Source organism: Nycticebus coucang, chromosome 14, assembly GCF_027406575.1.
Source record: "Nycticebus coucang isolate mNycCou1 chromosome 14, mNycCou1.pri, whole genome shotgun sequence".
In the NCBI taxonomy this organism is placed as follows: domain Eukaryota; kingdom Metazoa; phylum Chordata; class Mammalia; order Primates; family Lorisidae; genus Nycticebus; species Nycticebus coucang.
The window spans coordinates 31,859,356-31,886,790 of record NC_069793.1 but is presented as its reverse complement, the minus strand read 5'-3'; the positions used below and the strand labels follow the sequence as shown (position 1 = coordinate 31,886,790).

Here is a 27,435-nt window from a genome sequence, read left to right as displayed (position 1 = left end):
AATTTTAGGCCAGGTGCAGTGGCTTATGCCTGTAATCCTAGCACTCTGGGAAGCCAAGGAAGGTGAACTGCTTGAGCTCAAGAGTTGTAGACCAGCCTGAGCAAAGTGAGATTCTGTGTCAAAGAACAGTGAGAGGAAATTTCCAGAAACATGCTACTGGAACTGTGGTGAGAACATGGTTGGCAAAACAACTTTGTGTATGCTATGTGATTTGCAACTTTTTTTTTTTTTTTTTGAGACAGAATCTCACTTTGCTGAGGTAGCACTTCCAGCGTAGTACAGGTCCAATGCTACCCTGAAAGCCTTGGGCAACCCCCTTGAGTCAATAGAACTGTCAGTTAACTTTGATGTGTGCCCTCATTACTCCCCAATGCCTTCTTGGCGGCCCATCCCCAGACATACACCTGATGCCTCGGTCCTAGCAGAGTAGACTCAGGCTGAGCACTTGATCCAGGATAGCTTCCTTGGAAGCCAAGACTGAATTTGTACAAAAATCAGCTTGACCAATCATTCTATGTAGGTAAATCTAAATTTTGAGGGAGCAGCAACTATGTGAAGAGAAGCCAGGCTGTAGGATGGAAAGGGAAGAATGGAATAGACTACAGGAGGAAGCAGAGATATGTTGTGAGAGCTCTTGTGTGTTCCAGGAGTAAGAAATGTGTTCTGACTTCTAGAACAGATGCCACCTTTCTCCTTCTAAGCCCATGTAGCCTTGCAGTGAACTCCCTTTAACTTTGAAGTAATTTGTTTCTAGTTCTCACTGCCAGGGCAGTGCCTGTGGCTCAAGGAGTAGGGTGCCGGCCCCATATACTGGAGGTGGTGGATTCAAACCTGGCTCCAGCCAAAAACTGTGGGGGGAAAAAAAAAGAAAGAAAGAAATAGTTCTCATTTCCCAACACCAAACCGGAAAGTGTTTATTTTTTTATTTTTTTATTTTAAGGGAAAACGGTGGGTGGAAGGGTGGGCACGGAGGCTCAAACCTGTAATCCCAGCACTTGGGAGACGAAGGCGCATGGATTGCCCGAGCCAGAGCAAGACCCCATCTCCTAAAACAACCAGGCATTGTGGTGGGTACCTGTAGTCCCAGCTACTAGGGAGGCTGAGGCAAAAGAATCACTTGAGCCCAAGAGTTCGAGGTTGATGTAAGCTGTGACGTCACAAACACTCGATTGAGGGTGACAAAGTAAGACTCTGTCTGAAAAAATTTTTTAAAGGAAACAGTTCAAAACAGTTCATGTGAACTTTATGGCCACCCAGTACATAAAGAGATTACAGGTGTAAACCATCCCAAATTAAATCAGAGTGGTTTTGGTATTGTTGCAGTGCTTTCTCCAAGTGAAACTTGGTTTTATGTGGGCCACTATGAAACTTTTTTGTTTTTGTTTTGTTGAGACATAGTCTCACTCCATCGCCCTGGGTAGAGTGCCTGGCCTCATAGCTCACAGCAACCTCAAACTCCAACAATCCTCTTGCCTCAGCCTCCCGAATATCTGGGACTACAAGAGCTCACCACAATGCCTGGCTAGTTTTCTATTTTTAGTAGAGACGGTGTCTAACTCTCATTCAGGCTGGTATTGAACTCCTGAGCTCAGTCAATTCACCCGCCTCAGCCTCCCATGGTGCTCTGATTACTGGTGTGAGTCACTGCACCCAGCTAGTATGAAAGTTTTGAGACAGACTGTGTTATGGTCCATTATTTCACTTCCAAGAAACACATAGTTGGCAGAGTCCTTTCTGAATCACCCATTCAAGTGTCAGCTTGCTCGGCTTATGGGGCTTCATTTATTTCCATCTGTGCAGATTCTACATTTCTTGAGTTTTGTGTATCTCAAAACTTCCACAACAACCCACATATTCATTCTCTTGCATCTTGCATCTCACTGCCAAGGAAGGCAGTAGAGGTGGTTCTGGCCTACCTGCACATTAGGAATACCTGGGAAGCTCTCACAAGCTTTTTGCCTGGCATCAACCCAGAGTTTGTCTGCTTTAGAACCCCTACCCCAAGTTTCTAAGGTGTAATGAAGATTGAGAAATACCCGTCTGGAGACTTTATGGTACATTATTAGTTTGGACTCAATTGAGAAGTAAATGTTTTCTTTGAGAATCTTAACAATTCCTTAGGTGAGCCATCTTAAGTGTTTGGGGTGGTTTGTGTCTTTTTTTCTCCTAAAGTGAATCTTCATCGAGAATTTCTGCTGTTCTAAAACAAAAATTCGCACTTTGATGTACAAGTTAGCAAATGGTTTGAGGGTCCTGCACTCTGCCTTCAATACTTTACGAATAACTACCTACACGTACTCTATTAAAAAGTAGTGTTTGAAAGCACTAATTCCACCCCATCTGCTTTGTTTCAGTTGTTTGAATTAAACAAGTTCTATAGGCTACAAGTAGGTGACATCGTTCATTTTCTTTAAGGTATGAAATGAACAGTTAAGAGTCACATGCCTTTTACATAGTATTCTTTAAGATCGAGCACAAAACAAACTTTCTGTGCGTGTAGTTTTCTATTTTACTGCTGCCGGCTGAGAAAAGTATGGTTTTCCCGGAGCATCAAGTAGTCGTCCAGTGCCGCCACAGTCATGGCCATCACCACCTGGGACCGAAAGAGGCTCCAAAATAGGCTTGTCTTAACTTGAAACACGGGAAAAATGTTCCTTTCTGGAACACAGACTAATCATAAAATGCTCTCAGAGCTCAGTGTGCTTATAACCACCGACACCAAGCTGAGCCCCCAAGGAAACCATTGTCCGGTCTTTGGTCTTTTCAGAGCTGAAGTCTTGCTCTTCCCATAGACAATTTGCAGCAGCCCCTTACACAGACTCTCAAAAACCGAATCTGTGCCATTGAAAACTGGCTGTCTACGTGGTGTGCATGACTTTTTTTTTTTCTAAAAGCCAAAATGAGAGAAGGGGAATAAACTTTGTGTAGCTACAAAGATGATAGACTGTTTAAATTTCAGTGCCAGCGAAGGCTGCGAACGCGATTACTCCTGAGAGGAAACTTCCTTTCAGCTCCTGCCCTGAACCAGTGCGATCCGTGCCCAGCTTTCCGCTCGCGCCCACCTCGTCAGCGGCACGTAGCCAAGCCTCCGCCTTTCCGTACGGAAACATGGCGCCTCCCCGTGTGGGGCGGGCGACTCCCCGTCTTGAGCCACTGCCCACTGAACCCTCTTGGCTAGAACCCAGCCGCGCCTTCCGCCTTTTTCTACAGAGATACGGCACGGCGGAGTTCTGTCCGAGCCACCCCTTCTGAGCCCTCTTGGCAAACCGGAGAAAAGCCACCCGCTTTTCCGTACGAAAACATGGCGCCGCCCTGTGTTGGGCTGGCGCCTCGCGGCTAAGAGCAGCCTCCTCCTCCTCGTCGCTAAGGAGCGGCCACTTTGGCCGCTGCCCCCTAGAGCCGGGCTGGGAGGACCGCCCGCAGCGCGGCGAGGGATGCGGCCTCCGAGGGGCAGAGGCTGAACCGCTCCTGCTGGCAGCGCATCGCTCCCGCCCTCGCCGCGGTGAGGCCGCCGCCTGACTCACGGTGGGAGCGGCAGGAGGGAGAACGCCGACCCCGCGGCAGGTGAGCAGAGGCGGCGAGAGGCTGGCGCGGCCGCACGGGAGGCGCGAGGCCGGAATCCCAGGCCTTTTTCCGTCGGGTCGCGTCCGGGTGATGTCGGGTGGAGGCGAGGAGGAGGCAGGGACCGCGGGCGGGTGCAGACCGCCCCTCGAGGCTTCCCTCGCTTGCTCCCGGCCCCGCCACTCCCTCGTCGGGCCAAACAGTTGTTTACAACGGAGTGCCAGGGGAGCTGAGTCCGGCGCCTGTGAACAGACCCCCCTCCCCCCCTTTTTCTTTTTTGTGAAAGATCCCTTCTGCTGAGAAGTCCCTGTGTCCAGCTTAGGCCCACGTGCGGCCCCGGCGGATGACCGTCTTCACGGCAAGCGAAGCATCCTCCTTCCCTCGGTCCCTCTTTTAGGCATAGTAGGGGTTGGTGATTGAATGAACGAGCGCACTGTAAGCATTTCAATGGTTTCTGGCCGCGTCCTGTAGCCCTTTAATTATAGTTACCATTTGTGAAAAGCCTGTTGTGTGCCACCCTCCGTTTAGCTCAATCTCTCGCGGCGGGGTGAGGGGGAAGAAGGCAGCTCCATTTTACAGATGAGGAAACTGACGTTAGTGAAGAGCCAGTATTGGGCCCCAGTTATGTCCCAGACCAACGCCCAGCCCTCCCAATGCACATCACAGAGATGACACAGGATTTCGTGTCTATCAACCAATATTTAGCGGGTGTCTATTTGGGGGATATACGTATGGAGCCAGTGTCAGGGATGTGCTTGGTCCTGGCACTTAAATTCAGAATCTAAATGAAGAGTTTTTAAAAAATGAAAACTATCACTTTTACCATCTGGCCCCAATGCATCTTTCGGTGGTTCTCTGTTGCCACTTCATCCTCTCTTTTTTTGTGTGCCTTGACTTCTACTCTGGCTTCTGCCCTCTGAGTGAAATGCCCTGTTTTTTGTTTTTGTTTTTCACCTCTCCTCCAGGCATTTTGTAACCAGGTGAAATCTTACTCCTTTTAAAGATCAATTCAGATGTCACCTTTTCTTGGAGGGTTTTCCAAACCTCCTCCCAGGCACAATTAGTTTCTTCCTCTGCTGTATTCTCAGGGCAATTTCATAATGCCACCAAGGCTTAAGTTTCAAATGGTTCCTTGTAAGCAGGTCTGTCTCCTCCCTAGACTGTGTATTTTAAATTGAATTTAAGGCAATGATGAATGCCAGATGTCCCGTAACCATCTCTAAGGGAGTTCAGAGGAAGGGGCAAACGCTGGTGAGGTCTGGGAAACATACTGAGGAGACAGGACTTGAACTGAATCCTAAAAGGGTTGAGTTAGTTTACTAAGCCGTGCATTAGAGACTTAGAAATCCTGCCTTTCCTCCTCACTGTACAGAACGAATTACTTCATTTTTCTGGGCTCCTTTTCGGCATGTGAAAAGGATAAAATGGGAAGTGTTTCTCTTTGTCCTTTCTCGTAGAATATACTGGTAATGTTAATCCTTTGGATCTTAGAGCGTTTCCAGACCCTAATAGAATTTAGGACAGAGAAGAAATGGGTGTATGGATGGGTAGCTAAAGTGGCACTTGAAAGGGGGAAATACATGAAAGCAATCTTCCTACTAATAATACAGGTCTGAAAATTTCAGTTCCAGTAAGTTCATTCTGTTTAATGGAGCTCTCTGAAATTTCAGGTAATTATGTCATCTGATTCTTCTCTCTGTAAAGTGGAGAAGTCTGCCAAACCTCCCTAAGGCAAGCTACATATCTTTTGATCCCTTGATTACCTTCCACATGTGTAATAAAGTCTACTTAGTGTTTTTGAAACTGTTTTGTGATCTTCAGGTGTTAAGGATGCAAATGTTAATTACTTTTAGTAAATGCAGAAACATTGTATCTTTATTCTTTCTTAATTAGAAACACCTTATTATTAAAAAAAAAAAAAAAGAAAGAAACACCCTATTAGGGCGGCACCTGTTGCTCAGTGATAGGGTGCCAGCCCCATATACCAAGGGTGGCTCAAACCCAGCCCCGGCCAAACTGCAACCAAAAAATAGCCGGGCGTTGTGGCGGGCGCCTGTAGTCCCAGCTGCTCGGGAGGCTGAGGCAAGAGAATCGCCTAAGCCCAAGACCTAGAGGTTGCTGTGAGTCCTGTGACGTCATGGCACTCTACTAAGGGTGGTAAAGTGAGACTCTGTCTCTACAAAAAAAAAAAGAAACACCCTATTAATAGAGACCCCTAGTGGGGAGAAAACCTTTCAGTGTATAAAAAATTTTTTTTTTTTTCTTTTGGCCGGGGCTGGGTTTGAACCTGCCACCTCCGGCATATGGGACCGGCGCCCTACTCCTTGAGCCACAGGCGCCGCCCTAAAAAAATTTTTTTAAACAACAACCTTTTTTTTTTTTTTTGTTGAGACAGAGTCTCACTTTATTGCCCTTGGTAGAGTGACGTGGCATCACACAACTCACAGCAACCTCCAGCTCCTGGACTCATGCGATTCTCTTGCATGAGAGAAAGGTCCCCAACACAATGCCTGGCTATTTTTTTGTTAGTTTGGCAGAGGACAGTTTTAAACACACCACCTTCAGTATATGGGGCTGGTGCCCTACTCACTGACCTACAGGCGCCACCCCAACAGCATCAACCTTTTAGTGTAATTAAAAGAGGCCTTTAGCCGGGCGTTGTGGCGGGCGCCTGTAGTCCCAGCTACTCGGGAGGCTGAGGCAAGAGAATCGCTGAAGCCCAGGAGTTGGAGGTTGTTGTGAGCTGTGTGAGGCCACGGCACTCTACTGAGGGCCATAAAGTGAGACTCTGTCTCTACAAAAAAAAAGAGGCCTTAATAACTGGCACAAACCAAAGAGTCAAGTGTTTGCCTATTCTAATCAGTGACTAAAAAAAAAAGAAAAGAAACTCCACCCAACTGCATGTATTGTGGTTATCTGTTAACTTCCTATTGTATTCACCATCTTTTCCTACTTACTGGTAAGGAGGTGATAAAAATATTTGCTTCACACTTTCCTTTTAAATACTGTATAAGATTATAGCTGGCTAGGCAGCAAAGCTGTAATCCTAGCCCCCTGGGAGACTGAGGCAGGAAGATTGCTTGAGCTCAGGAGTTCAAGACCAGCCTGACCAAGAGCAAGACCCTGTCTCTACTAAAAATAGAAAAATTAGCCGGTTGTGGTGCGGGCATCTATCGGCTACTTAGAGCTTGAGACAGAAGGATTGATTGACCCAGGCGGAGGCTATGGCACTGGAGCCCAGGCCACAGAGTGAGACTCAAAAAAAAAAAAAATGGTGGTGCCCTTAGCTCAGTCAGGTGCTGGCCACATACACCAAGGCTGGTGGGTTTGAACCCAGCCTGGGCCAGCTAAAACAATGATAACTGCAACAAAAAAAATAGCCAGGTATTGTGTTGGGGACCTGTAAGTCCCAGCTACTTGGGAGGCTGAGGCAAGAGAATCCCTTAAGCCCAAGAGTTTGAGGATGCTGTGAGCTGTGATGCTACTGCACTCTACCCAGGGCAACAGCTTGAGACTCTGTCTCCCAAAAAAAAAAAAAAAAGATTCTACCTTCTGTTATCCTCAGGTAAGGTATCTTATCCACATAAAATCAGAGAATCAGTTTGTCCTTGTGGATTCATTTGGAAGCCTGGTTAAAACTCCTGATTTTCAAGGAGGTTTTCTATCCACTCTAGGAATGAAAGTAAAGAGTTTAAGATTGAATCACTCTCTGATTAAAAAGGAAGCCAGCAGTTTATAGTGTGTCTTCTAGTAGTTTAAGGCCCTCTTTTCTTGTGACATGCTACACAGGAATGGACAGAAAATATTCCAACTTATACAGTCTGAGGTCTATAAAATTGATGAATTCCATGTGTCATTTCACAACTATCTGTTTAATCATTGAAGTAGAATATTATAACGGGATAAGATCTGAGCAAGGCTGTTTATTTTATAGATGAAAAATCTGAAACTCAAAGAGGTTAAATGCTTTGCCTAGTAGAGTCACATTGCTAGTTGGTGACAAAGCTAGAAACACTTTTGATTCATTTTTTTTTCCTTTCCTAGGAAAGTGAATAAACTTAATTGAGAATGTCTGACAACCTTGACAAGTCCAATATAAACAAAGCAGGAAAATCAAAATCAAATGATTCTGAGCAAAGCCCTGAAGATGCTGTGGAAGGTTCTGAGGAAGCTTTACAGAAAAAAATAAAAGCGGGCTCTCCCAGTCCCCAAAGAGTACAAAGACCTCACTGTAAGCAAATTTGACTTTGGTGAGAAGTCATATTATCATTGTTTTCAGATGTTATTTTTATTAGGCCTCTTTGTGATGTGGCCCTGAGCTAGATTCTCATAATATGATAACATTGCCAATAATTAGCATTTAAGAATAGTAGCAGTTTTTCATCTTGCAGCCTAGTTACTTGTGGGTTTTCAATTGCATGGGAAACTAAAATTTTAGAATAGTGTCCGGAATGCTCCTGTTTTTCTCCAGCCTCAGTAACATTCCAGTTCCTCTGAAGTGATCTGAGAAACTGGAGGGTGGAGTGCAAATTGCAGCATTAATTAAAAGGATGTTTGAAAGTCTGAGGCTGATTCCAGCCAGAACTGTGCTTGTGCAAGTTAAAAAATATATGAGTTCACCACTCCCTAACTTCACTGCCTCGGGGCTCCATTCCCACAAAGTTGTGGGATTCAGTTTGCTGAATGTGTGTGGTACAGTCATTTCAGATCCCTGGCAGGGAGCAAGCCTGGTAGATGAAAGGGTGGCAGTTTATGCCCATATTCCCAGTGGTTGCCTCTACTCATGTCTTTTATTAGGAATAATTAAGCTTTTTGAAGTGAGTCCGAAAATGAAAGTTTTAAGAAGGCGTGTCATAGTCTAAGAATGTCAGTATTGATGTTATCTCTTTAAAGTATAGATGATCAGTAATTCTGCATATTTGGAAGAATAACATTTTTGTTTTTTTTTTGAGACAGAGCCTCAAGCTATTGCCCTATGTAGAGTGCTGTGGCGTCACAGGTCACAGCAACCTCCAACTCCTGGGCTTAAGTGATTCTCTTGCCTCAGCCTCCCGAGTAGCTGGGACTACACGTCCCTGCCACAACACCCAGCTGTTTTTTTGGTTGCAGTTGTCATTGTTGTTTAGCAGGCCTAGGCCAGGCTTAAACCTGCCAGCCTCAGCCTCTGTGTATGTGGCCAGCACTATAACCACTGAGCTATGGGTGCCACCATAACATTTATACTTATATAACAGAAATATTTTTAGGGTTGATAAATACACTTGCTGTTGATAACTGATGTAGAATACTGAAAAGGAAAAAATGGCTGGCTTGTAAGAATTGGTTGACACTAATCTGAGGTGGTGATTTGATTCTAAAAGATGATCTATTCTGTGAAAAGATGTCCTTAGAGTAAGGATCAATCAGCTGTAACTTAATGATTTTCTCTTTAAGATCCTCTGCTTCCATTTACTTTCTCTGATCATAAATCACCTTGTGTTCTAACTTTTAATCACCTAGGTTGACCTGTTAAAGATGCCATATTCAGGGCTGGGTGCGGGGGCTTATGTCTGTAATCCTAGCACTCTGGGAGGCTGAGGTGGGTGGATCGCATGAGCTCAGGAGTTCGACACCAGCCTGAGAGGAATGAGACCCCATCTCTTTAAAAAAAAAAAAAATACCCAGCTGCTCAGGAGGCTGAGGCAAGAGAATCGCCTAAGCCCAAGAGTTGGAGGTTGCTTTGAGTCCTGTGACATCATGGCACTCTACCGAGGGCGGTAGAGTGAGACCCTGTCTCTACCAAAAAAAAAAAAAATAGCTAGGTGTTGTGGTGGGTGCCTATATTCCCAGCTACTCGGGAAGCTGAGGCAAGAGAATTGCATGAGTCCAAGAGTTTGAGGTTGCTATGAACTATGATACCAGGGCACTCTACCCCAGGGTGAGTGAGTGAGACTCTGTTTCATTAAAAAAAAAAAAAAAAAAAAAAACGATGCCATATTCAGATGACAGACATCAATTCTTAATGCCAGTTAATGTTTCCCACTTACTACTTTGGTTTATCGAATCAGGTCCTTGTGAGTTTAATTAGTAGATTCCATTCATTTTAGATGAATGGATGACGTGAGTTCTTACTTTTTTTTTTTGAGACAGAGTCTCACCGTGTTGCCCTCAGTAGAGTGCAGTGGCGTCACAGCTCACAACAACCTCCAACTCTTGGGCTTAAGTGATTCTCTTGCCTCAACCCCCCAAATTGCTGGGCCTACAGGCAGAGTTCTTAGATTTCTGAAGCTTATGACTAAACTTTGCATTATGGTGTCTCCCTATCTATTGAGTACATACTGTGCATTGGGTTTCAGTGGTGAGCCAGACATATACTGTCTCTGTCCTCATGGAGCTTGCAGTCTCATGAAGAAGCAATTTCTATTCTGTGTAATAAGTTATATGGATAATCTTTACACTGACTTAATATACTTTAGCAGCTGTCTGGGTGACAGTTGCCATCTGCCTTCCATAAATATCTATCTACTTATGTGACTAAAAGCATCTTTCTAGAGTGTGTAGACTTCTCAGATCATAAGACACCTTAGTAAAGAAGGGCAGAGAGTACAACCATTCTAAATTAGAACTTCATTTTAGTTTGGAATCTGTCAGCTGGCCCCCCAAAGGCTATGTTTAACTTAATGTGGTTTTTAGTTTCTCTAACAGGGCATCAATACGCAAATCCATTTAGTTTTATATCACATAAACTCCAAGGTAGGATAGATACAACAAATTTTTTTTTTAATTTTTTAAAATTTCAGATTAATGTGAGGGTATAAACCACCAGGTCACAATGTTTGCAATTGTCAGATAGGGTCCTTCTTGTAGTTGTGTCCCGCACCCAAGTTTTTATAAAACTTTTAAAGACACAGAGCCTCCCTGTGTTGCCTAGTTTGGCCTTCTTGAATTCCTGGGCTCAAGAAATCCTCCCACTTCAGCATCCTGAGTAGCTGGGACTGCATGCCGCTATATTCAGTTTAACCTTATTACTTTTTTTTTTGAGACAGAGTCTCACTATGTTGGCCTCAGTGGAGTCCGTGGCGTCACAGCTCACAGCAGCCTCCAACTCTTGGGCTTAAGCGATTCTCTTGCCTCAGCCTCCCAAGATAGCTGGGACTACAGGCACCTGCCACAATGCCCAGCTAGTTTTTGGTTGCAGTTGTCATTGTTGTTTGTTAGACCTGGGCTGGATTCGAACCTGACAGCTCCAGTGTAAGTGACTGGCACACTAGCTGCTAAGCTACAGGTGCCGAGCCGAGCTCTGAGATTCTTTCTTCTGCCTGGTCTAGTCTATTCTTAATGCTTTCCACTGTATTTTATATTTCCTTGAATGAAATTTTTATTTCCAGAACCTCTGCTTGATTTTTAACATATAGTTCAAGGGTAGCACCTGTGGCTCAGTAGGTAGGATGCCGGCCCCATATACTGAGAGGGGTGGGTTTGAACCCAGCCCCAGCCGAACTGCAAAATAAAACAGTAGCTGGGCATTGTGGTGGGTGCCTATAATCCTGCTATTTGGGAGGCTGAGACAAGAGAATTGCGCAAGCCCAAGAATGGGAGGTTGCTGTGAACTGTGATGCCATGACATTCTACCAAGGGTGATAAAGTGAGACTCTGTCTCTTAAAAAAAAAAAGTTTAAAATATAGTTCAATTTCTTTACTCATCTCCTGCATTGTTTCTTTGGTTTCTTTGTGTTGGGTTTGTATTTTCTCTTGTATTTCACTGGGCTTCCTTAAAATCCATATTTGAAATTCATTATCAGTCATTTCAGTCCTCTCATTTTGGTTGATTTCTGTTGATACAGAGTTATTGTTTTCATGGGAGAGGTGTGTCTTTTCACTCTGATTTTTCATGTATCTGAGATCGTTCACTGATTTTTCTTTTTTTTGTTGAGGCAGAGTTCTACCCTATGCCCTGAGCAGAGGGCAGTGGCGTCAGAGCTCACTGCAACCTCGGACTCCGGCTGTCGGCACCCTGCTGCCTCAGCCTCCGGGGCCACTGGGATTACAGGCGCTCTCCGCTGCGCCTGGCTGGGTTTTTCCATTTTTTTCACGAGTTGGGGGTCTCACTCTCGCTCAGACAAGCCTCGAACTCCTGAGCTCAAGCAATCCTCCCGCCTCAGCCTCCCACAGTGCTGGGATTACAGGCGTAAGCCACCGCGCCCAGCACACTGATTTTTCTTATCTGGAGCAGCTTTTACTTTTTATTTTTAGATTTTCTTTTCCTTATTTTTGTGTTTTTTGTAGATATGTTTCACAATGTTGCCTAGGCTCACCTTGAACTCCTAGTCTCAATCCATCTTCCCTCCTTGACCTCCCAAAGTATTAGGATTACAGCAGGTGTGAGCCACCATGCCTGGCCCAAATACGACTTTTCCCCAAAGTTTTTGGTGTAGGGGACCTGCATTCTATAACATTTTTGTGCGTACACGTTCTGATCTGTTCATTGGTCAGCTTCAGAGCTCTCATAGTCTTAGGATCCTGTGCAAGGTGGTGATTTTAGCTTTGTTTAAACAGCACCTGGCACCCTAAAGGACTTGATGCTGCTTTAATTTGGGGAGATTCATTCATGGCACAGTATTAGTGGTAGTACAAAAGTAAACTGCTGTTGAGAACAGAAGAGAAGATCTTAAATCTACTTTTTATTTTCTTTTAGGGTAGACAGGAGGCAAAAGGATTAGAAAATAAATCCTCATCTTATTGGGAAGATAATAATCTATAACTTTAGTTTTTCTAAGTATCAGTTTACTATAATTATTTTCCATTGACCAGTCTTAGTAAAACCCAGATGTTTTTAGTATTATAAAGGGTCTCTGCTTTTGGGGTTCTAGGTTAAAAGAAAAATGAATGTGAAATAGGCAAAATTCTGCTGTTGTTTGAAAATTCCAGGACATTTTTAGCCGGGCGTTGTGGTGGGCGCCTGTAGTCCCAGCTGCTTGGGAGGCTGAGGCAAGAGAATCGCTTGGGCCCAGGAGTTGGAGGTTGCTGTGAGCTGTGTGAGGCCATGGCACTCTACCGAGGGCCATAAAGTGAGACTCTGTCTCTACAAAAAAAAAAAAAAAAAAAGAAAATTCCAGGACATTTTAATGGAGGCATAATTGAAATTATTGTCTGGTATCAGAACTACTGCTTTCTTATTTTAACAGAAATGCTAATGTATAAAAGCAAATCTCTTACTCTTTTGTTACAGCTAGTCCTCCTCGATTTGTGACAGTAGAAGAACTTCTAGAGACAGCAAAAGGAGTCACTAACATGGCTCTAGCACATGAAATTGTAGTAAACGGAGACTTTCAGATTAAACCAGTTGAATTACCAGAAGACAGGTAAGGTAGTTAATAAGAAATATTATTTAGTAGAACACTGCCATTTCCCAGTTTTGGAAATGTTTCCTTCAGTTGATGCCAATACATTCAAATACATTTTTTCTTTTGTACATATTGCTAAAAAGTACTCTTGTTTTAGGAATTACAGAGTTTGAAAGTGGATCTTGGCAACACTGATCCTTCAAAATGCAAATGAAGGGTCTAGAAATCTCCCGTGAAAGTCTTTCATGTCAGCTTTTCTCTGCTCAATAGGATTTAGCTGCCTCATCTTGTGTTTTCATGGCATTGTTTCATTTATTTCTCTGCAGCTGTCACATTACACTGTAGTTGTTGGTTTACTTGAATTTCTTTACCAGGTCATAAATTTCACAAAGTCAGTGACTATGGTTTATTCTCTGTGTCCCTAGTGCCTAGCACATATCATTTTTTTAATTGAATGAAAAAGTCTAGTGATTATAAGGTATACCTTTTAAACATGTACCATCATAAGAAAGAGAAAACTGCTCATTATAATTGTAAAACTGCCATTGTTTTTTTTTTTTTTTTGTAGAGATAGAGTCTCACTTTATGGCCCTCGGTAGAGTGTCGTGGCCTCACACAGCTCACAGCAACCTCCAACTCCTGGGCTTAAGCGATTCTCTTGCCTCAGCCTCCTGAGTAGCTGGGACTACAGGCGCCCGCCACAGCGCCTGGCTATTTTTTGGTTGCAGTTTGGCTGGGGCCGGGTTTGAACCCACCACCCTCGGTATAATGGGGCCAGCGCCTTACCGACTAAACCACAGGCGCCGCCCAAACTGCCATTGGTTTTAAGACAGATTCAAGTTTCAGAGATATTAAAATGGGAGAAAAAAGTTTTAGAATCAAGGAAGTAGAGGTGTAAGTGCCTTTCTTTCAGCTCCACTGATGTGAAGGTTCTGGATTGATGTCTGATTTCCTGGGCCTGTTCTTCACGGCTGCAGGATGAATGCTGCAGCTCCAAGCATCTCATCATTCACCAGCATTGCAGGCAAGAGGGAAAAGATTATGTGAACCAGGGCTCTTCTCTTGTTAGAGAGGAACATTTTTCCCTGGAGTCATAAGTCAGACATCCCCCAACGTTCTGTTAGAATTTGCTCACATGCTACCTTAGCTAAGAGTGAGCCTGGAAAGCTTAAATCCGGCAAAGGGGAATGGAACTTAGGCTTAATAGATCAGTCATGATTTATTTTCCTAGGCAAAGTATATTGCTGCTCTGACAAACACTGGGATTTTGTTAACAGAGAAAGGAGTGGTGGTTGGATTGGTAAGCTGTAGTGTCTCCCATAGGAAGCTTCTAAATATGACTTTACAGGTATTTCTTGTATGTGTTCAAAGATAATACTTTTTGCTATTAATAATGAAGAATTACTTGTTTTGCTTTCAAGGCATAAAGACTGTTTTTTTGTTTGGTTGTTTTTTTTTAAGGCAAAGTCTCACTACGTCGCCTTCAGTAGAGTGCCATGGCATCACAGCTCACAGCCTCCAACTCTTAGTCTTAAGCAATTCTCTTGCCTTAGCCTCCCAAGTAGCTGGGACTATAGGTGCCTGCTACAATGCTGGCTACTGTTTTGTTTTGCAGTTTGCTATTGTTTGGTTGCAGTTGTCATTGATGTTTAGCAGGCCCAGGCCAAGTTTGAACCCGCCAGCCTGGGTGTATGTGGCTGGCACTGTAACTACTGTACTATGGGCGCTGAGCCATAAAGACTGGTTTTAAAGAGATGTTATATATACACGTCATTACAGTTTAGTACCAAGTTAAGCGACTGTCACATGTACCATATGAGAATAGGATAATTTTAGGAAATAAGTCTTTCACCACATTACATGCTAAATTGCTATATATTAACTACTTAATAATAAAAGTCTTAGGGAAATTGCTAGTATCAGGGAACTAAAAATTAGTATCTATGAACTTTTCAATATATTTTTTGATACAGAGGCGCAAGCTGTCGCCCTGGGTAGAGTGCCATGGCATCACAGCTCACAGCAACCTCCAGCTCCTGGGCTTAAGTGATTCTCTTGCCTCAGCTTCCCAAGTAGCTGGGACTACAGGCGCCCACCACAACGCCTTATTTTTTGGTTGTAGCTGTCATTGTTGTTTGGCAGGCCCAGGCTGGATTCGAACCCGTCAGCTCAGGTGTATGTGGCTGGCGCCTTAGCCATTTGAGCCACAAGCGCCGAGCCTAACTTTTTGATATTTTTTAATATGGTATTTTCATGTATTGTTAATTGGATAATTTGGCTATTAAATTAGTTGAAAGATCTTCTTTCCTATGAAATACTTATTGAAAAAAACCACTAGTGGCTTGGTGCCTGTAGCTCAAGTGGCTAAGGTGCCAGCCACATACACCAGAGCTGGCAGGTTCGAATCCAGCCCCGGTCTGCCAAACAACAATAATAGCTACACCCAAAAGATGGCCAGGCATTGTGGCAGGCACCTGTAGTCCCAGCTACTTGGGAGATTGAAGCAAGAGAATCATTTGAGCCTAGGCATTGGAGGTTGCTGTGAGCTGTGATGCTACAGCACTCTACCCAGGGTGACAGCTTGAGGCTCTGTCTCAAAAAAAAGAAAAAAAAGAAAAATCACTAGCTAAAGGTATGGTATCAGTTTCAGTATCTCTGGGAAATCTTTCCTTGATGCAAATTATTATTAAGGTTTCTTACCCTAAGAATTTGTGCCTTTGGAAGTGATTTGAAACTTTAATATTTTAGTTTTTGCCTTTTTTTTTTTTCTCATTGCCTCCAGTTTGCAGAAGAGAGTAAAGGAGATTGTACATAAAGCTTTCTGGGATTGCTTGAGTGTTCAGCTAAGTGAAGACCCCCCAACATATGACCATGCTATCAAACTTTTAGGAGAAATCAAAGAGGTGAGGCAGAGAATGAATTGTGGTGCTTTTCTGCTGTATTAGGAATGTTTAGTCAATCTTTGTGTTACTATGCCAGAAGACTTTGCAGAATTAAAGGATCAAGAAGATAAATTACTTGTTGAAATGTAGATCAGGAATATTGTTTGCTTAATGCCCTTTTGTTGTTGTTTTTTAATTTTAAGTAATAACCTGAAGGCATAAAAAAATGTTATTTTACAAAGTCTAGGTTTTTATTTCTGTATTTATTTATGAGACAGGATCTTGATCTTGTTGCAGTTAGAGAGCAGTGCCACCATCATAGTTCACTGCAGCCTTGAACTCCTGGACTTAGGCAATCCTTCCTCTTCAGCCTCCCTAGTTCCTGGGACTACAGGTGTCTACCATCATACCTGGCTATTTTGTTTGTTTGTTTTTGTACAGATGGGTTCTCACTGTATTCCCCATGCTGGTCTCAAACTTCTGGGATCAAGCAATCCTCCTGCCTTGGTCTCCCAAAGTGCTGGGATTTAAGGCTGTGCTGTTTCCAGCCTCTAGCCTATTTGTAAATTTTAATAGGTATGAATGCTGTGGGGCATTTGGGTAGAGAAGACTTGGTAGGGCGGCGTCTATGGCTCAGTGAGCAGGGTGCCGGCCCCATATGCTGATGATGGTGGGTTCAAACCCAGCCCTGGCCAAACTGCAACAAAAAAAATAGCCGGGCGTTGTGGCAGGCGCCTGTAGTCCCAGCTACTCCAGAAGCTGAGGCAAGAGAATTGCCTAAACCCAGGAGTTGGAGGTTGCTGTGAACTGTGATGTTATGGCACTCTACCGAGGGTGATAAAGTGAGACTCTGTCTCAAAAAAAAAAAAAAAAGAGAAGGCTCGGTAGAAGGACTGATTTTGCAATGCCTTGAACAATAGTAATCAGAGAAGAAATGTATCCATGGGAATTGGCATCTGTGGTTGGCTCACAGGTGCTTGTTAATAAATGTGTTTTCCTCTTCTTACCATTAACTTTTTTCTTATATCCATTTAATTGTTACCTAGAGCTTAAATGGAAGCTTAAATAGCTATTTGAAATGATTCATAAACATATTTTTCTGTCGATTTGTTGAATAAGTGGTTAAAATATGTACAACATTACAGTAGCAGTTGGTAAATCCTTATGTAGATAGTTATAAATCCTTTCATATGTAATAAAAAATGGTATGTGAGAAATTGTGATTAAACTTAGCTATGTTCTCTTGTAGACTCTCTTATCTTTCTTGCTGCCTGGTCACACTAGACTGAGAAACCAGATAATAGAAGTCTTGGATCTGGATCTGATAAAGCAGGAAGCAGAGAATGGCGCCCTAGACATTTCCACGCTGGCAGAATTCATTACTGGCATGATGGGGACACTGTGTGCACCTGCTCGAGATGAGGAAGTTAAGAAACTAAAGGACATTAAGGAAATAGTACCCCTTTTCAGGTATGGAAATATGTTAATCACTCACAGGGCACCTAAAATTTAAACTTCTGGAAGGCTAGGTATGCATGCATTAAAAAAAAATTTTTAAGGTAACATTTTGTAAAATGCCAAAAAGTAAAAAGAAGTAAGAAATTCACTCATCATTTTACCACTCAGAGGCATAATTACTTATCTTGATATGTATATTTCTACATATCAAATTCTTTCATCATTTTGTTGTAAAAAATTCCAGACCTAAAGAAAATTTGCAAAAACAGTTCAATCTTCAGTAAACCATACTGTAAACAAGAAAAAAAACAAAACAGTTCATCAACACTCAGATGTCCGTCACGTAGATCTACCAGTTTTTAATATTTTATCACATTTGCTTTATATTCTTATATATATAGCTTTTCATATATATATATATGTCTATATATGTGTATGTACATTTTTCTCCCTGAACTTTGAGGGTTAATTTGGACATGGGTGGGTGTGATGGCTCACCCTTGTAATCCTAGCATTCTGGAAGGCTGAGCTGGAAGGACTGCTGAACTCAGGAGTTTGAGGCCAGCCTAAGCAAAAGAGCAAGATCTCATCTCTACCAAACAGAGGAAAAATTGGTGTTGTGGCAGGTACCTCTAGTCCTAGCTACTTGGGAGGGTGAGGCAAGAGGATCACTTGAGCCCAGGAGTTTGAGGTTGCAGTGAGCTATGATGATACCATTGCACTCTATCCGGAGTAACAGAGCAAGACTGTTTCAAAACAAGAAGCAAAAAACATGGCAGATATTGACATTTTGCACTTAAATAGTTAAGCAGCTATCTCCTGAGAATGTCTGCATTCTCCTGCATGATCAAAAGACAACAAAAGAATTAAAGAAATTTAATATTAATATCCTATTAACTAAGATATAATACATATTAACTTATTTCAGTCTTTTGAATATTTAATTTTAAGTATATATAATTATGATTAAATTTATATAATTTTTATGCTAATACAGATGAAGGAATGACATGATGCTGCCTGAGAGTTTGACTTTTGGTTAACTGTTTTCCTGTAAATAGATAAAGGTATTATGCATCAAAATGCTATTAGACATCGCTTATAGGAAAAGTGACCTCTGACTGGTAATTGCATCTGAACTGAAAGGAATGATAATGAGCTATAAATACCAAATGGGAGTGACACCACACATTGGACTTCCTGAGTGAGACAATTTAATAACTGGGCATATCTGTCATGGGGATCCTGAAAGTCATGCTGTATAGTTGTTACAAAATATATTGGGTCTGAGAGCTGAGGCTTTTAACCCCGGTGGCTCCAGCCCTCTTCTGATGTGGCTCTCCTTACATCTGAGCTGACTGCTGGTGGCTGTCCCTGTAACTCTAGCTGAGGAGGAATGTGTGGTGCTGCCCTGCTAATAAGCTGTGTGAATAGGTGATGCCAAGCATGGAGCCTGTGGAGTCTTGTCAGTCTGAACGAAGAAGGCCCCCTTGTGTGCATTCCAAGGCTAACTTGCAGGGCTAACTTTCACTGTTAACCTTGTAACCTATTCATTTCACTTTTTTTTTTTGAGACATGGTCTTGTTCTGTTGCCCTGGCTAAAGTACAGTGGTGTCACAGCTCACTGCAACATCCACCACCTGGGCTCAAGTGATCTTCCTGCCTCAGCTTCCTGAGTAGCTGGGGCTGAAGGTGTGCACCATGATTCCTGGCTAATTTTTCTATTGTTTATGGAGATAGGGGTCTCGCTCTTGTTCAGGCTGGTCTCGAACTCCTGAGCTGAAGTGATCCTCCTGCCTTGGCCTCCCAGAGTACTAGGATTATAGACATGGGTCACCATGCCTGGCCTCACTTTTGATTGAAAGTTCTATTGATACAATTGTATTCACATGGAATTGTAAGAAATAATACAATATATTTTATCCCCAATGGTGACATTTTGCCAAGCTGTAGTAATACTATCACAACTAGGGTATTAACATTGATAGACTCCACTGATCTTAGATTTCCTGTTTTACTTGTATTCATTTGTGTATACTTTTTTTTTTTTTTTTTTTGGAGACAGAGCCTCAAGCTGTCGCCTTGGGTAGAGTGCAGTGGCATCACAGCTCACAGCAACCTCCAGCTCCTGGGATTAAGTGATTCCCTTGCCTCAGCCTCCCAAGTAGCTGGGACTATAGGTGCCCACCAGAATGCTGGGCTATTTTTTGGTTGTAGTTGTCATTGTTGGCAGGCCCAGGCTGTATTTGAACTCGCCAGCTCTAGTATATGTGGCTGGTGCCTTAGCTGATTGAGCTACAGTTGTTGAGCCTGTGTGTACGTATATTAACTTTTACACAGTTTTATCACCTGTAATATGTGTATGCCTCCCTACAGTCAAGATACTGAGCAGTTCCAACATCATAAGGATTTCTTGCATTGCCCTTTTGTAACTAGCTTATCTTTGAAACTCCCCATAAGCATTTTCTCTTTTCTTTCTTTCTTTCTTTTTTTTTTTTGAGACAGAGTCTCACTCTGTTGCCCGAGGTAGAGAGCCGTGGCATCATAGTTCCCAGCAACCTCAAACTCCTGGGCTTAAGTGATTCTCTTACTTCGCCTCCCAAGTAGCTGGGACTACAGGTGCCCACTACAATGCTGGCTAATTTTTCTTTTTTTTTTTTTTTTGGTTTTTGGCCAGGGCTGGGTTTGAACCCGCCACCTCCGGCATATGGGACCGGCGCCCTACTCCTTGAGCCACAGGCGCCACCCCTGGCTAATTTTTCTACTTTTAGGAGACATGGGGGTCTCTCTGTTGCTCAAGTTGGTCGAGTACTCCTGAGGTAAGCAATCTACCTGTCAGTCTCAGCCTTCCAGAGTGCTAAGATTATAGGCATGAGCCACCATGCCTGGCCCCCATAATCGTTTCAGTGATGGCAATATTCATTTGTATCTATACAATATTCATTTGGATAGATAAAATTATTTCTCTCATAAGAGAAAAAAAATTTTTTTTCTTGAAGCTGAGAAGTTTATTAATGAAGGGGTTTGGGTCAGCTGGTGTTTACATGCTTGACCCCTGCAGCCCTGTCTCCCGGCTGTATTAAGGAAGATGGCTGGCTTTTCTGCTGGCTGCAGGTGATATTATCCCAGGAGCATGCTGAGCCCTCTCTCCTGGGTCCCTGTTGCCATGGCTGGAGTCCAGCACTATCAGATAGATTGCACTTCTGTTTCTTGTGCTTGAGCTAGAGTATCAACATTTTTTAGGATCTCAGCATAGTATGGGCCAAATACTTGCTGATTATGACGCATCAGCTTGACAAACTTCCGGCCTACTTCTGTCAACTCTCCTTCAATGTGATTAAGGCCTTTGGGAAAGTGTAGCAGAGACTCCTACATGCCACGAACCAAACAGCATTTGAGAAACAAAAGGAGGCGCTGATCAATGATACTATGAACATGGTTTTCTTTCTTGGTGATGCTCTGGAGTTGTCCTATAAGACATACTGTGTTTTCACTGCTTAGGGCAGTAAAGCCCAGGTCCTTGAGGCCACAATGAATTCCCTGAGACACCTGTTCACTCACATTCAACATAACTTCTTCAGGCTTGGAGTTAAATTCCTCAGTCACAGCCTTAGTTATGCGTTTCAGTTTATCCACTAATCCAGGTGAGTTGAATAAAATTGAACCAGAGAAACTTCTAGCCACCAGTAAGACTGAGGCCAATATAGTCAAGTGGCACAAATGGGACCTCATTTCCTGGACCCGGATTCTGTCTATCAGCAGAATCTCAGGGAATTCTTTATTTTCAGGATCCCAGAGGAGGAGATTCAGGTAGCCCTGGTATAGCACCATTATGGGATTGGGAGGATCTCAATTCTTAGCTGCCTTGTCTGGAGGTGAACAGGCCATGCTGGAGGAGCTGGGGATGTCAGGAGAATTCAGACATGGTGTAATGAGGCCTGTGGCTGCTTTGGTTAGCCATTTCTTGGTGTAATCAAGGAGATTGGGTTGTTTGTCAAGGAGTTCCTGGAATTTAGCTCTTTCATACTGGATGGAATATTCCTGCAGGTAGGGTCGAATGCTCTGGATGGTATAGTTCGCCATGTCCATTTTCATTAGGCCCAGAACATGGAAGCTGCCCCTCAGTAACTGTGCTGGATCTGTTATGCTCTGTAGTTTCTTTACTGCTTCATCTCGAACTGGTGCACATAGCAGGGTCATCAGACTAAGAGTGTAGTTAGAGAGACGAGACGTCTAGGGCTCCACATTCTGCTTCTTGCTTGAGGAGATCCATGTCCCGAACTTCTTTAATCTCATTTTTTAGGCAGATGTGGCGTGGTAATATCAGTGATAGCAAAACCTCCTTAACTTCTGTCATAAGTTCAAGAGCACAAGTGAATTCGGGAGGATTACTCAAGAGGTTCTCTTAGATGGTCCCAAAAAAACATTGTACAATGTCTCCATGAACCTGTCTTCCAGACTGTTTGGAGATAAAACATTCTCTTCCATGTAGAAATCTTGGTTTACCATGATTTCATGAGCAATGCTCATCCTAGAAACTTCATTAATTGTTTCTATTAGATGAGGAGGGTAGTTATTTAAACAGAAGTCTTCCTCTTCTTGGTTCTTCTCTGATGTTTCAGAATTATGGGCTCCACACTTTGCTTCATTGGGATCATTTTGGAGTACAGTTTCCTCACTCTTGAGCATCTTGATGTTATCTCTTCCTCTGTTCTTGACCGGCTGCCCCGCAGCTCCATAAGAGAGAAAATTAGATTATTTGTAATTGCTTACTGTTTAACCTTGAAATGAAAATTTATATGTATAAACTTTTTTCTGGAATTTGGGTTATTTCTAAAGGCAGGTTCTTATTTATTTATTTAAAATATTAAGGGGGTACAAATGTTTTTGTTACATGGATAGCTTTTATAATGCCTTAAGTCAGGACTGTTAATGTGTCCACCGCCCAAATGGTGTTCACTGTACCTCTTAGGGAGGTTTTTCCCCTGCTCTAAAGGGAGGTTCTTAAAATGGGGTTACTGTGTGAGAGGGTATGAACAGTGTTAAGAATCTCATTCTATGTTACCAAGTTGTTTTCTGAAAGTTTTATAAGCAAAAAAAATTTCCTTCATTCCCAGCTTTGTTGGCATCGTTTATGAAAGAGAGAGGACAGATGGCATATCCTCCCTAATTTTTTCCATACAAACAAAAATGCCCTGAGTCGTAAGATTACCTCAGGGTTTAGAAAGAACATTTATGTTGTGAAGTGTTCCATAAAAAAGAAAAAAGAGCATTGAAAAGACCTCCTAAAAATATTTACTGATTTATTTATTCATTTGCTAGGCTTCTATTGAGCACCTCTCCTAGGCTAGGCATAGAATAGTGCTAGACATCAGAAATAAAATAATGGATAAGAGCTCACAGTCTGGTCAAGTTAAATGAGGGATTCCCTGGAACAGAGCCCTCAGGGGAAATAGCTTTGTAGCAAAATCAAACTCCTATGGTAAAAAGAGAAGGGACTGGGGAGACTGTAGCATATGGGGAAGAACGTGCCCCCTAAAGGAGGTTCGGTGCCTCTTAGCTCTGACTTGATCTGACACGGGCCCAAATTGCCAGATCTTTTGGTTTTTTAATTTTATTTGATTTTTATTTAGTTTTATTTTTTTGTTGCAGTTTGACCGGGGCTGGGTTTGAACCTGCCACCCTTAGTATTTGGGGCTGGCACCCTACTCACTGAGCCACAGGCGCCGCCCAGATCTTTTGGTTTTTATTTATTTATTTTTTTTTGTAGAGACAGAGTCTCACTTTATGGTCTTTGGTAGAGTGCCGTGGCCTCACACAGCTCACAGCAACCTCCAACTCCTGGGCTTAAGTGATTCTCTTGCCTCAGCCTCCCGAGTAGCTGGGACTACAGGCGCCCACCACAACACCCAGTTATTTTTTGGTTGCAGTTTGGCCCGGGCCGGGTTTGAACCCGCCACCCTCGGTATATGGGGCCGGCGCCTTACCGACTGAGCTACAGGCGCCGCCTATCTTTTGGTTTTTGAAGAAAAGCCAGAAACCCAGGTTTTTAAATTTTTATTTATTTATTTATTTATTTTTAATTTCAACTTCCTTGTTCATTCTTCTTCGTTTGAAGTACTCTTTTTTTGTCTTCCTCTGGCGATGTTCTTTATGTTAGTAGAGACGGGGTCTTACTCTGGCTGACTGCTGTTACATATAGGTCTCGAACCTCTGAGCTCAGGCAATCCACCCGCCTCCGCCTTCCACAGTGCTGGGACTACAGGCGTGAGCCACCACGCCAGGCCTTTTTTTTTTTTTTTTTAATTATTTTATTTTATTTTTAATTTCAACTTCCTTGTTCATTCTTCGAAACCCAGGTTTTTAAAAACACTGTGTGGGGCGGCGCCTGTGGCTCAGTTGGTAGGGCGCCGGCCCCATATACCGAGGGTGGCGGGTTCAAACCTGGCCCCGCTGAACTGCAAACCAAAAAATAGCTGGGCGTTGTGGCGGGCGCCTGTAGTCCCAGCTACTCGGGAGGCTGAGGCAAGAGAATCGCTTAAGCCCAGGAGTTGGAGGTTGCTGTGAGCTGTGTGATGCCATGGCACTCTACCGAGGGTGATAAAGTCAGACTCTGTCTCTACAAAAAAAAAAAAACAAAAAAACACTGTGTGAGCACAAAACATGTTTGTTGGTTACTTCCGGTCTGCAGTTTCTCAATGGCCTCTGGTTTCCTTTGAGTGAGTTTTGGGAGCTGTTGGAGATGCTCTCTAGGGAGAGGCAGAGTGCCTTGCAGAGGAAGTAGACTGCCCTGTGCATTTGGGAGATGGACAGAATAATGGGGGTGGGAGACAGAATATGGAGAAGGATTTAATTATTCCTCAAGCTGTGTATCTTTTCCCATATGTCATGACTTTACGTGTGAGTGAGATTATTCTGTCATGTAAAGTACAGCTCAAAGAGCGTCAAGGGACGTCAGAAGACATGTGATCCTTTCCTCCTTTTGTGTAGAGCCACACCTAAACCTGTACCTTTGGCTCCTAGCCACCTCCTCAAATTAGCACTTGTAGCTCTTGATATATGGCCGGAGAAGTTATAGCCACTGGCAGGCAAAGTCAAAGGCAGCCGTGGCATCAGGTACTGGGCACGTTTGTTTCCTATGAAAACAAGGTAACCTGTGTGAGAATGAAGATGGGGGTGGTGAGCTTCCCACCCTAACCTCTCCTGTCATGGGCTCTGTCCTTCTTCTGTGCTACTGCCAGGATTGGCCCAGAGCCAAGGAATGAGTTCTGGGCTGGAAAGGTGGGGAGGGGAGGAATAGTAGTTTAAAAACTTACAGGCCAGGCACCGTGGGTCACATCTATAATCCTAGCACTTTGGGAGGCTGAGGTAGGAGATTTACTTGAGGACAGGCGTTTTAAGAACAGTCTGAGGGTGGTGCCGGTGGCTCAAGGAGTAGGGCGCCAGTCCCATGTCGGAGGTGGTGGGTTCAAACCCAGCCCCAGCCAAAAACCACACACACACACACACAAAAAAAAAAATCTTAAGAACAGTCTGAGCAACACAGCAAGACCTGGTCACTACAAAAATTTAAAAATTATGGGCGGCGCCTGTGGCTCAGTCGGTAAGGCGCCGGCCCCATATACCGAGGGTGGCGGGTTCAAACCCGGCCCCGGCCAAACTGCAACCAAAAAATAGCCGGGTGTTGTGGCGGGCGCCTGTAGTCCCAGCTACTCAGGAGGCTGAGGCAAGAGAATCGCTTAAGCCCAGGAGCTGGAGGTTGTTGTGAGCTGTGTGAGGCCACGGCACTCTACCGAGGGCCATAAAGTGAGACTCTGTCTCTACAAAAAAAAAAAAAAAATTAGCTGGGACTGATGATGTATATAGTCCCAGCTACTCAGGAAGCTGAGGCAGGAGATCACTTGAGCCCTCAAGTGTTTGAGGTTGTAGTGCGCTATGATCACATCATTGCACTCCAGCCTTTGTGACAGAGCCAGAACTTGTCTCAAAAAAGAAAAAAACAAATTTAGAATCTTGGCCAGGCATGGTGGCTCACGCCTGTAATCCCGGCCCTTAGGAGGCTGAGGCCCGTGGATTGCCTGAGCCAGAGGGAGACCTCATCTCTAAAAATAGCTGGGCGTCTTGCAATCCCAGCACTCTGGGAGGCTGAGGTGGGCAGATTGCCTATTCTCACAAGTTCAAGACCAGCCTGAGCTAGAGCGAGACCCCGTCTCTAAAAAATACCTGGGTGTTGTGGCGGGTGCCTATAATCCCAGCCACTTGGGAGGCTGAGGCAAGAGAATAGCTTAAGCCCAAGAGTTTGAGTTTGCTGTGAACTATGACACCATGGCACTCTACCAAGGATGACAAAGTGAGACTCTGTCTCAAAAAAAAAAATTATAATTTTTCATACCATTATTTGAGTGTTCGTATTTTCTTTTTTTTTTTTTGTAGAGACAGGGTCTCACTTTATGGCCCTCGGTAGAGTGCCGTGGCCTCACACAGCTCACAGCAACCTCCAACTCCTGGGCTTAAGCGATTCTCTTGCCTCAGCCTCCTGAGTAGCTGGGACTACAGGTGCCCGCCACAACGCCCTATTTTTTTGGTTGCAGTTTGGCCGGCCCCGCCACCCTTGGTATATGGGGCTGGCACCTTATCGATTGAGCCACAGGCGCCGCCTGAGTGTTCGTATTTTCTAAATTTCTTTTTCTTGATCTACTTTTCTTTTTTTTTTTTTTTTTTTGAGACAGAGTCTTACCAGGTTGCCCTCAGTAGAGTGCCATGGCGTCACAGCTCCTAGCAACCTCAAACTCTTGGACTTAAGCGATTCTCTTGCCTCGCTTCCCAAGTAGCCGGGACTACAGGCGCCCACCATAACGCCTAGCTATTTTGTTTGTTGCAGTTGTCATTGTTGTTTAACAGGCCTAGGCCTGGTTCGAACCACTGAGCTACAGACGCTGAGCCTCTTAATCTACTTTTCCTGTAATTTTCAAACTTTTCTTGCTATCCTTTCTGAGATGAAAAAAGTATCTCAAAAAAGCTTATAACTGGGGAGGCGCCTGTGGCTCAGTGAGTAGGGCGCCGGCCCCATATGCCTAAGGGTGGCGGGTTCAAACCCAGCCCCGGCCAAACTGCAACAAAAAAAGAGCCGGGCGTTGTGGCGGGCGCCTGTAGTCCCAGCTGCTCGGGAGGCTGAGGCAAGAGAATCGCGTAAGCCCAAGAGTTAGAGGTTGCTGTGAGCCGTGTGACGCCATGGCACTCTACCCGAGGGCGGTACAGTGAGACTCTGTCGCTACAAAAAAAAAAAAAAAAAAGCTTATAACTGGCCTGGTGCTATGGCTCACACCTGTAACTCTAACACTCTAGGAGGTCAAGGTGGGTGGATTACATGAGTTCAGGAGTTTGAGACCAGCCTGAGCTGATCTCAAACTCAAATACAATACTAGCCAGGCATTGTGATGGGTACCTGTAGTTCCAGTTACTTGGAAGGCTGAGGCAAGAGGATCTCATGAATCCAAAGAGTTTGAGGTTGCTCTGAGCTATGATGCCATGGCACACTACTCAGGGCAAGAGAGTGAGACTCTGTCTCAAAACAAACAAAAAAAACATTTAAAACTATTTTTACAGGGTGGCGCCTGTGGCTCAGTGAGTAGGGCGCCGGCTCCATATGCCGAGGGTAGCGGGTTCAAACCCAGCCCCAGCCAAACTGCAACAACAACAACAACAAAAATAGTCGGGCGTTGTGGCGGGCGCCTGTAGTCCCAGCTGCTTGGGAGACTGAGGCAAGAGAATCGCGTAAGCCCAAGAGTTAGAGGTTGCTGTGAGCTGTGTGACGTCATGGCACTCTACCCGAGGGCGGTACAGTGAGACTCTGTCTCTACAACAAAAAAAAACTATTTTTACTTTATAAGTATTTAGTTCTAAATCCTTTTATCTCTTTTAGAGCAATTTTCTCTGTGTTGGACCTAATGAAAGTGGACATGGCGAACTTTGCGGTCAGTAGCATTAGGCCACATCTCATGCAGCAGTCAGTTGAGTATGAAAGGAAGAAGTTCCAAGAGCTTCTGGAGAAGCAGCCAAGTATGTTTAATATTTTGTGATGCTTTTTTATTGTCTGTGTTTTTTTATTTTAGTTGCTGTAGCTTATTGCATGATGATGTTATTTTCAGAATAAAACTGAAATGTAATAGAATAGTCTAATTTGAAGAAGGAAAAACACAAACAACTTCATC

The 27,435-nt window shown here is 43.8% G+C and overlaps 1 protein-coding gene across 4 annotated transcripts in view; it reads left to right on the top strand.

Annotated features, from left to right (window-relative positions):
• Window positions 1-3,284: 3,284 nt before the first annotated feature.
• The window catches only part of TCP11L1 (t-complex 11 like 1), a 41,080-nt gene continuing 16,929 nt past the window's right edge, over window positions 3,285-27,435 (top strand). Inside the window, exons 1-6 of one of the 4 annotated variants that reach the window (XM_053562913.1) lie at window positions 3,285-3,564; window positions 7,606-7,792; window positions 12,770-12,902; window positions 15,667-15,787; window positions 17,016-17,236; window positions 27,147-27,283. In XM_053562913.1, coding sequence (XP_053418888.1) covers window positions 7,630-7,792; window positions 12,770-12,902; window positions 15,667-15,787; window positions 17,016-17,236; window positions 27,147-27,283 — 775 coding nt within the window. In that variant the 5' untranslated portion in view covers window positions 3,285-3,564; window positions 7,606-7,629. Of the gene's footprint in view, window positions 3,565-3,922; window positions 3,997-7,605; window positions 7,793-12,769; window positions 12,903-15,666; window positions 15,788-17,015; window positions 17,237-27,146; window positions 27,284-27,435 lie in introns of those variants that run through there. The other 3 variants (XM_053562916.1, XM_053562914.1, XM_053562915.1) reach the window with 3 other exon arrangements.